General features: G+C 39.4%; 2 protein-coding genes across 3 annotated transcripts; one reads left to right on the top strand and one right to left on the bottom strand.

Moving 5' to 3' along the window:
• Positions 1-334: 334 nt before the first annotated feature.
• On the top strand, positions 335-1,790 carry LOC146311450 (E3 ubiquitin-protein ligase TRIM39-like). Its single transcript, XM_084740263.1, has one exon. The coding sequence runs from the start codon at positions 383-385 to the stop codon at positions 1,766-1,768; it is 1,386 nt and encodes a 461-aa protein (XP_084596389.1). The 5' UTR covers positions 335-382; the 3' UTR covers positions 1,769-1,790.
• A 2,441-nt stretch (positions 1,791-4,231) lies between these two features.
• Positions 4,232-8,050, bottom strand: LOC146311451 (uncharacterized). Of its 2 annotated transcripts, XR_014772239.1 has the most exons (5): positions 7,651-8,050; positions 6,503-6,598; positions 6,196-6,258; positions 5,834-5,966; positions 4,232-4,453 (listed from the first exon to the last, which is right to left on the bottom strand). XR_014772239.1 is itself a non-coding variant. In XM_084741673.1 (4 exons), the coding sequence occupies exons 1-4, from the start codon at positions 7,717-7,719 to the stop codon at positions 5,937-5,939; spliced, it is 258 nt and encodes an 85-aa protein (XP_084597799.1). In that variant the 5' UTR covers positions 7,720-8,050; the 3' UTR covers positions 5,522-5,936. The 2 variants fall into 2 exon arrangements, 1 of the variants encoding a protein (XP_084597799.1); XM_084741673.1 differs by lacking the exon at positions 4,232-4,453 and having other exon boundaries at positions 5,522-5,966.
• Positions 8,051-9,803: the final 1,753 nt, after the last annotated feature.

Genomic DNA, 9,803 nt, shown 5'->3' on the forward strand with positions numbered 1-9,803 from the left:
TTATCAGATAAATGTACTTAAAGTAAAAGCAGTTGTGGTTGAGGTTGCCTTTATTAATGTCACTGAGGAGTCTGGGCGTGTCCTCTGCACACGCAGTACGTGGTCGGCGAGGACACGCTGTGCCTCCTGACTGTGCTGTAGGATCATCGTCACATTGGTGCAGGGTCTTTCGCTCTGAGGAGTTGGAAGTCTGCCAGTCCGGCATCGTCTCCGTGAAACACAAAACAGAAGACGAGGAAAAGTCAGTTTTTCCCCAACAGTAGCTGAAGCTCGTCCAGTTTATTGGAGCTTGGTTTTATTGGTTTATTTAAATGAGAAAGAGGTCAACCGTGACTGACTGGACTTTGTGTCTGCTGTGTTTTCAGCTTCACTCAGAGACAAAATGTCTTCCAGATCAGAGGAGGATCTCTGCTGTCCAATCTGTCAGGACGTCTTCAGAGATCCTGTGATTCTGTCCTGCAGCCACAGCTTCTGTAAAGACTGTCTGAAGAGCTGGTGGAGACAGAAAAAAACTCGCGAGTGTCCAGTTTGTAAGAGAAAATCCTCAAAAGAGTCACTTCCTAACCTGGCTCTAAAGAACCTGTGTGAGTCCTTCTTACAGCAGAGAGATCAGAGATGTCCAGAGTCTCTCTGCAGTCTGCACTCTGAGAAACTCAAACTCTTCTGTCTGGACCATCAGCAGCCAGTGTGTCTCGTCTGCAGAGATTCAGAAAGACACACCGACCACAGATTCAGACCCATCGATGAAGCTGCACAGGAGCACAAAGAGGAGCTCCAGAAATCTCTGAAGCTCTTGAAGAGGAAGTTGAAGGTTTTTGAACAAGTTAAACTGAAGTTTGATCAAACAGCAGAACATGTGAAGGTCCAGGCCCGACGCTCAGAGACGCAGATTAAGGATCAGTTTAAGAAGCTTCACCAGTTTCTAGAAGAGGAAGAGGAGGCCAGGCTGGCTGCACTGAGGGAGGAAGAGGAGCAGAAGAGTCAGATGATGAAGGAGAAGATGGAGGCTCTGAGCAGAGACATAGCAGCTCTTTCACACACAGTCAGAGACACAGAGGACGAGCTGAGAGCTGAAGACGTCTCATTCCTGCACAAATACAAGGCTGCAGTGGAAAGAGTCCAGCAGCGCCTCCTGCTGGAGGCTCCACAGCTGCACTCAGGAGCTCTGATAGACCAGGCCAAACATCTGGGCAACCTGACCTTCAACATCTGGAACAAGATGAAGGACATGGTCTCCTACACTCCTGTCATTCTGGACCCAAACACTGCAAACCCAGAACTGATCCTGTCTGAAGATCTGACCAGTGTGATACTGGGAGAGGAACAGCAGGTTCCTGATAATCCAGAGAGGTTTAAATATCCCTGGGCTGTTCTGGGCTCTGAGGGCTTTGACTCAGGGACTCACAGCTGGGACGTCGAGGTCGGAGACAGTCCTTACTGGATACTGGGTGTATTCTCTGAGTCCGTCCAGAGGAAGAGAGTCATACGGTCTGGATTCTGGAGAGTAGAGTTGTTTCAAGGTAAATATTCAGCGCAGTCACCATCAGATCCAGACACTGATCTCAGAGTCCAGAAGAAGCTCCAGAGGATCAGAGTGAATCTGGACTTGAACAGAGGAACGCTGTCGTTCTCTGATCCTGATACTAACACACACATACACACCTTCACACACACTTTCACTGACAGGATGTTTCCATACTTTATGACTGTGGATAACCTGCAGATTTTACCAGTGAAGGTGTGTGTGACAGTGGAACAGAGCAGTTAGAGAGAAACAGGACGATTATATTCATGATGTTGATCCTCCTGCTGCGTCTTTATTACAAACATATCTTCAGTTTGTTTCATAGTTTTTTATTGTTTCTACTTTCTTTTTGTTCTTTATTTTAACAATCTGCTTTTTGTTTGTCGACCTTGTCACGTGTAAAATGATGTCACTTAATGTCTGATCTTGATTCTGGTTCTTTTTTCATTCTTACTTTACAACAAACAAACAAACAAACAAACAAACAAACAAACTTTGTTTTCATTTCCAGTCCTGATGAAAAAGTTTCCAAACAAAGTTAATGTTTATTTACATGTAAGAAATGTTTACAGTAAAATGTTATTATTCAAAATATAAGTACAATTTTCTATTTGGTGTGAAGAAGTGGAGATGATTCAGATTCAGTTCTGTTACTGACAGGAGACATTACATTTAAGGTGGACTTCTAATGTTTAAGGTGGACGTGTCATGTTTAAGGTGGACTTCTAATGTTTAAGGTGGACGTGTCATGTTCAGACTATCATATCAGTGAATAATCAGCAGATCAATAAATCAATAAAGTGTCAGGTGAAACATGTGGAGGATGGTTCAGTTGTGTTGACCTTCAAAATAAAAGCACTGATTTTTTTTTTTTTTTTTCTGTGAAAGAAAAAGTGAAGTGAGGCAGAGGAGAACCGTAGAAACCACAAGAAGAGAACATTTGGTTCTTTTGTTCCATTTATGTTTAAACTGACTGTAATAATGACTTCAATATCTTCTTTAATCAACTGATCAATGAACAGCTTCAGCTCTTTGTAGTTATTTACATCTACTGCAAAAAATCTGGACAATAACTGGACAACATAACAATCTGTCAGCCAATCAGCAGCTGATGGTTTGATTATTAATGCAGAATTTATATCAGAGAATAAAGTCCAACTTTATTTATATGACACCTTTAAAACACAGTAACAAATAAAACAGAACACAATTAAAACATGAAGCCTTGGAGAACCATTGTGTTCTACTGTGTTTCCTTTAGTTCTACTGTTGTTTAATATTATAGTGTATTTATAGTATGTTTGTATTGTTTATCTTAACAATTTTCAATAATTTCACAAAGGATCACTGTCCTCTAAAATAAATAATTAGACTTTACAGTCTGATTATTTATAATGAAGTTAATCTGAAACAAAAAGTCGTTTAAAAAGTTAAACCTCCTCGAGCGTCAAAGTTTGAAATGAAATAAAAATAATAATACATGTAGTTTGATTGATTATCGATCAATCTGTGTTCATGTGTTGACACACACCTTTGTCCTGAGCAGGTGAAGCTCCTGCAGCCAAATCTCACCTGACCTGAGTGATTGACAGCCGAGGAGGGCGGGGCTTCTGGAGTAAGAGGGGGAGGAGTCAGCGACGACTGTTCTCACTAATCACATCACAAATCAATATGACATTTTCTCCCTCATTCACACCAAATACAGTCGGAAGAAAACGGACGTCACAAGTTTTCAGTCAAACATTTTATTTTTAAATCAGTACAAATGCTGCGCTCTGATTGGTCAGCCCCAAATCAAGAAATGATGTCATCAAAAATAGAGCTCTGTAGGAAGCTGCTGTACATTCAGTCAGATTAATAAAAATATAGAATCTGCTTCATAAAAATAGAAATCTACAAACTTTCCCTTTAATGAATTAATGCCAAAACCCCTTTAAAGGGGATTCAGGGAGAATTTAATTTTAGCTGCAACAAACAGAGACATTAAACAATTCAGTCCCTTTAATTAAATAAAAAATCTCCACAGGATCGTTTACATTTGTTTTTGTTTTTGAAAGAATTATCAGAAGAGACAAACAGAGACTTTTCACCTCAAACCGACAAAGACAATAATAATGTTTGATCAGGAGGATTCAGTCACATGTTCATGACATCACATCCTGTTAGAACGAGTCACGGCGAAACCAGATGACTGAAAATCAGAGCAGACGTTCTCACGCAGGGCGACCACAGGTCGTCCCACAGATGATGTCACACATTTTGATCGGCTCTCGTTTTCAAACATCAAACCAGAAACTTTATTTTCTACGTTAAAACTGACAGACTCTGCTGAGCATCACGGCGCCGACTACAGGTGAGCAGCTGAATCACACCTGAGAGGTGAACATGGACAAAATACTGATAAATACTTTAACCAACTAGTGTTTCTGCTGACGTTGTTTAATCATATAGTCGACTGATCGCACACATCCCGGATACAAATACTTCATTACTGTACTTCAGTAGTTTTCAGGTATCTGTACTTTACTTGACTATTTATTTTTCTGACGTCTGAACACAAATATCTGAACTTTGAACTTCCAAAACGACATGATGTGACAAGACGAAAACCTTATAAAGACAAACAAAATGGAACACAACGAAAAAGAACAACAAGATGAAAAACAGAACGATTTAAAAGATGAAAAAACAAGAAAAAGAAAAATGTAACAAGATGAAAGAGACATAAATCTAAAAACAATAACATCAGAATGTGAGACAGACGGAGACGCAGACAGTCCAAACGAGGTGAAATGAGGTCTGAGGTGCGTTTTGTCTCGTGTCGGAGCTGAACATGATGTCATAGACCTGGTCTGCACGTGCTCAGAGCAGAGCTGTGTGACATCACCTGTGTGGGCGGAGCATCACTGTGCAGAGCCTTCTGTTTGTCTGTGAGGGATCAATAAAGTTTGTCTCATCTTGTAAATGTCCATAAATCAAAAAGAGAAAAATAGAAACTTTGTTCAGCATCAACAGTAAAGACAGTAGAGACTCCGCCCCCGACAGAACTGAGCTCTGATTGGACAGAGAGTCTGAAACAGAGGAAGCTGTTGCAGCCTATTATCTGTGTTTCTGTCAGACTATAAACTGTTTTACACACAGAGAGACAGGAGGACATCATGCTAACATGGCCTGTCCTGTTAGCCACTGAGCTAAGCTAACGAGCTAACAAGCTAACAAGCTAATGAGTTTGACGTGTTGAAGTAAAAACGCAAAGACGGATCAGAAATGTTGTGATCTGTGTTAAAAACAGCGAAATAGCCCTTTACTGTCTGCTGTAAAGACCGTGAACGTCTCACGAGAAGTACGGCAGGGTCAGAGGTCAAAGGTCAGATCTGTGACTGCAGCAGAGCGACCAATCACAGCTGAGAGTCACTGATTATTGATTAGTTATTGTCAGCTGATGTAAAACGACACACTTGTATTAAACTGATGAGTTCACTGAACGTCCGACAATTTTCCGTCGCTGCGCTCAGGTGTCCTCACCTTTCATGTGATGGCACCTGTGAGCCAATCAGGCGTCAGGAAGCAGGAGGATGAGGACAGGTTGAGGGGCGGGGCTAAGACTCTGATGTGTTTATTGACTGTGTTGAAATCAGACGAGGTTCAGTTTAACAGAGCTGCAATAATTAATTGAATAATTGATTGTTAGATAAATAAAATAACTTTTTTGATGACGGATCAATCCTTTTGAGTCATTTTTTAATTTAAAAAAAGTCTAAATTCTCTTATTTCAGTTTCTTAAATGTGAATATTTTCTGGTTTCTTTCCTCTCTGACAGTAAACTGAAGATCTCTGAGTTGTGGACAAAACGAGATGTTTGAGGACGTCATCTTGGACTTTGATCAACATCCTATTAAACCTTGTAATGTTCAATGTTTTATTTTTTACTTTATTATATATATTTCATATATATGTTAAACGTTAATGTCTGATTTATATATAACTGGCACTTAGTCTGTTAGCTCCCAGCTAACACTTCATGGGAATTACCATTAACGTGCTAACATAAATTAGCAGTGTGATCAAAGATCGTGTTCTCAGACTGATGTTTCCTCTGATCTGTGGAAAATAACCACAGCAGCCTCAAAGGGTCAAAACTCAAACATGCAGCGTAGAAACGAAGCTGCTGCTAAAATTCATCTCAGACTGATGGACGTGTTTGAGTTAAAAACAAAAAAAAGTCAAATTAAGTCATAATGTCGAGTCACAAGTATCAGGACAGTTTTCAATCAGGAGACGTCGTCCCAGCCTGAACAAATAAAGCACCTGATTGGGAAGTGGGTGAGGTCACGATGACATCATCCAGGAGTGATGTGGACGGCGGACGGAACTCCTCCTCCTCCTCCTCCTCCTCCTCCTGGTCAGCTCCTCAGAGTCCCAGGATATGGTTGATGTGACCCTGAAAACAAATGACATCATCACGTCACCTGAGGTCAGGAAACGCAATCAATTTAAAGAACAACCTATTTTTCAATGGGCAACATGTCACAGGTTTAACACGCGCACACACACACACACGCACGTGCACACACACACACACACACGCACACACGCACACACACGCACACACACACACACACACACACACACACACACACACACACGCACGCGCACACACACGCTCTTACTGGTTCTCCTCCAAGACATCTGGGACAGCAGAGCAGAGCCGGTCTGGGCTGGACCACACCAACCTGCATCAACACACACACACACACACACACACACACACACACACACACACACACACACACACGTTACCATAGCAAACAGCAGCAGTTCCTGTGTCTCGATATGAGTCCCCGTCCGTGTGTCAGATATAATAAGAACATGAACACGCTGCGCTGCACAGCGGACGTTCCTGATCAATAATTTCATTGTTGATTTAACAAACATTGTAATTTAGACGAGTCGACTACCGTGACAACCTGCACTCACCTGCTGTTCTTGCTGCTGATTGGACACGGTCAAACTGTGGGACATTTCCATTGGACACTCAGCCGACCGGAGCTCCGCCTCCAAACACACTCGCTTCTGAAAATAAAACATCATCATCATCATCATCAGGGCTGGTCAATGCATCAATTTTCTGATTAAAAGTGACTTTCAAGTGATTGATCAGACATTGATTGTTTTGTTTATCAGTTAAAGCTTCACTTTACGGATCATATGAAGCAGACATGAGTCTGTCAGGCTGAAGATTCATAACTTATTTAATGACATCACAGCCTGAACTCTGCTGCTGACATCTTAATGACAGGAAGAGCTGCCATAAGAAAATAATCCATTATTAAATTAATCAGCAACTATTTTGACAAACAATTCATCAGTTTGATTAATTTCTTAAAGGAAAAAAGTCAAAATTCTCTTCATTCTAGCTTCTTACATGTAAATATTTTCTGGTTTCTGATCACATCATCTTGGCATTTACATGTTTGACATTTTATGGACCAAACAACTAATCAATTAATCAAGAAAATGATTAACTGATAATAAAAACTAATTACAGGAAAGATTTGAAAAATCATCCCAAACATGTGGGATGCCAAAAACTTGTTATTTTCAGAGAAAAACATTGTCAAAGAGAACATTATGTTCAAAAGTCATTCTTATAGAAAAGTTGTCAAAAACTCGTCATATTTAGAAAAAAAAACTGTAAAAGTTCTAATGCTTAAAGAAAAAATGATCAGATTCAGAGAATATGTCAAAATAGTAGTTATGTTTACAAAAAGTTACCAGTTTTAGAGAAAAAAGTTGTGATGTTAACATGAAAAAGTCTCACAAACCAACTACCAGCAGCTGAAGAGGTGGACATATTCTAAATATCATGTAAACTTACACTGATACAGATCGATTTTTAACTGCTGACTGTCCACAGCAGGACATTATCTCAGCTTCCTACACTGGTTCTCCTGCTGCTTCTCCAAACTGTCCTCCACCTACTGAAGGTAAAACACTGACTGTGGACAAGAACCTCATACAAACACACTGCAAATAATACGAACTGTCCCTTTAGTCTCTCTCTCTCTCACACACACACACACACACACACACACACACACACACACACACACACACACACTGACCGCTCTGCAGCTCCATGTCTCCAGCTCTGTCTCCAGACTTCTCTTCTTCAGCAGGTTAGCACACTGCATGCTAACAGAGCTAACAGAGCTAACAGAGACACCGTGGTAAGGCTGGAGTTGAGTTAGCCTGGAAGCTAACCTCTTGTGCACACGGTCTGTTAGCAGTTAGCTCGTTAGCATTAGCTGATATTAACGCAGCAGAGTGAAAGTGTTCAGACGGTGACGAGTCGTCAGTTTCCCGCCAAAACAGAACAAAATCCTCCAGATTAACAGTTAAACAGGAAACATCCAACTCTCCGTTAACTGTTACTGTTGTTGTTACTGTTATTGTTACTGTTGTTGTTTTTGAGCGACCTTCTGCTGACCGGCAACTTCAAGTTTACAGCAACTACAACGACACTTCCGCTGCTGGACGAGCCGGGTGTTTCACAATAAAAGCACCGTGTTTCCTGCTTTGATTCATGTTCTCATCACAGTTGGTTCAACTATATTATTGATATATCAGATGACTTTCTTTACACACAATAAATTGTTATGTGGTTATCTAACAAATACAACAATATTGCATAGTTTAACAATAAACTTTATCACTCAAATGAAATAAATAGTCACTGATTATTTTAATACTTATAGATATCTATAAATAAATGAACATTAAACTTGACTTAAGAAAAAGATCGCAAAATAAAAAAAGCATAAATAATCAAAACAATCTGAATATTTTCTCTTATTTCTAGCATATATTAGACAACATTCAGCATACACAGGTACCATTATAGCTGTGACAGGCCAATAAAATAATTAACCATGTAATATTATAAACCACTGTCTGGTACAATAGTAAGACAATTTTCTTATTATAATTTTGTGATATTTGATATTGTTACATCCCCATTTGTTATTGAAAACCTCATCAATACTAATAATAAGAGTAACGATAAAGTTCAGTTACAAAAAGCTTCACACAATAAAATAAACAATCATACGCTTTTATATTGAAATGGTTTAAACAATTCAACCAATGCCAGAGTAAAACACACTACAGTAAATAAAAACACAATGTGCTTTTATTTTATACACCGGGATTTCACCTTCGGGATTAATAAAAGTTTATCTGGTTTTATTTTGAAATCCCTTCCCTGAACCGGAAAATCTAGTTTTGTCTATTTGACGTCTCACGTCGAACACGCTTTTGTACGTTTGCCTCTATTTCAAATGATGTGACGTCAGAGCGGACCAAGCCAATCGGAGCGAGCGCACACTCTCACGAGATTTGGAGACTTTTTTTTTTTTTTCTTTTAGGATTTAATTTCACAAAGAAATATAGATCAGATATTAAAGGATGATTAATTTTACAACGATCATGAAACTTTAAACATGATGGAAAAAGCAAAAACATCAACAATAAATAAATAAATGAAAATAATAACAGAGAAAATGAAGGAGAGAATGTAAAGTGAAATATAACTCATAGAACTCATTTATCTTTTTAAAAAATGTTTTTAATAATCATCCTCTGAAGTGTCATGACAGCCTTGTTGTTTATCCAATCCAATCCAATCCAACTTTATTTGTAAAGCACTTTATAAGCAACCGCAGTGGACCAAAGTGCTGTACAGAAATAAAATACAAGAAGAGATTAAATGACATAAAACAACTATACAATTTAAAGCAATAGAAAAATAAAATTTAAAACAAATATATATATATATACATATACATACACACATACATATGCACATACATACAATACATTCAACATCTCACATGATGTTAAAAGCCAGGGAGAAGAGATGGGTTTTAAGATGTGATTTAAAAACAGGCAGCGAGGAGGCCTGTCTGATGTGGAGAGGCAGATCATTCCACAGTTTAGGAGCTGCTACAGCAAAGGCACGGTCACCTCTGAGCTTTCGCTTAGTTTTAGGTACACTCAGGAGCAGCTGATCAGCTGACCTGAGAGAGCGGAGGGGTGTATAAGGCTGCAGCAGTTCGGAGAGGTAGGGCGGGGCGAGACCATTTAGGGATTTAAAAGTAAATAAAAGAATTTTAAAATTGATCCTAAAATGGATGGGCAACCAGTGAAGTGAGGCTAAAATGGGGGAAATGTGCTCGTGCTTATGTGTGCCAGTTAAAAGACGTGCCGCAGCATTTTG

This window comes from Lutjanus erythropterus, chromosome 17 (assembly GCF_056507025.1).
Source record: "Lutjanus erythropterus isolate fLutEry1 chromosome 17, fLutEry1.hap2, whole genome shotgun sequence".
NCBI classification, from domain to species: Eukaryota; Metazoa; Chordata; class Actinopteri; order Lutjaniformes; family Lutjanidae; genus Lutjanus; species Lutjanus erythropterus.

Bases quoted from the DNA above. Each gene is read 5' to 3' on its own strand.
- LOC146311451 (XM_084741673.1), bottom strand. From the start codon at position 7,719: ATGCAGTGTGCTAACCTGCTGAAGAAGAGAAGTCTGGAGACAGAGCTG. The intron at 6,599-7,650 runs GTCAGTGTGTGT...TTTTATTTTCAG, and splicing joins AGACATGGAGCTGCAGAGCG to AAGCGAGTGTGTTTGGAGGC. The intron at 6,259-6,502 runs GTGAGTGCAGGT...GTGTTGATGCAG, and splicing joins ATCAGCAGCAAGAACAGCAG to GTTGGTGTGGTCCAGCCCAG.
- LOC146311450 (XM_084740263.1), top strand. From the start codon at position 383: ATGTCTTCCAGATCAGAGGAGGATCTCTGCTGTCCAATCTGTCAGGAC.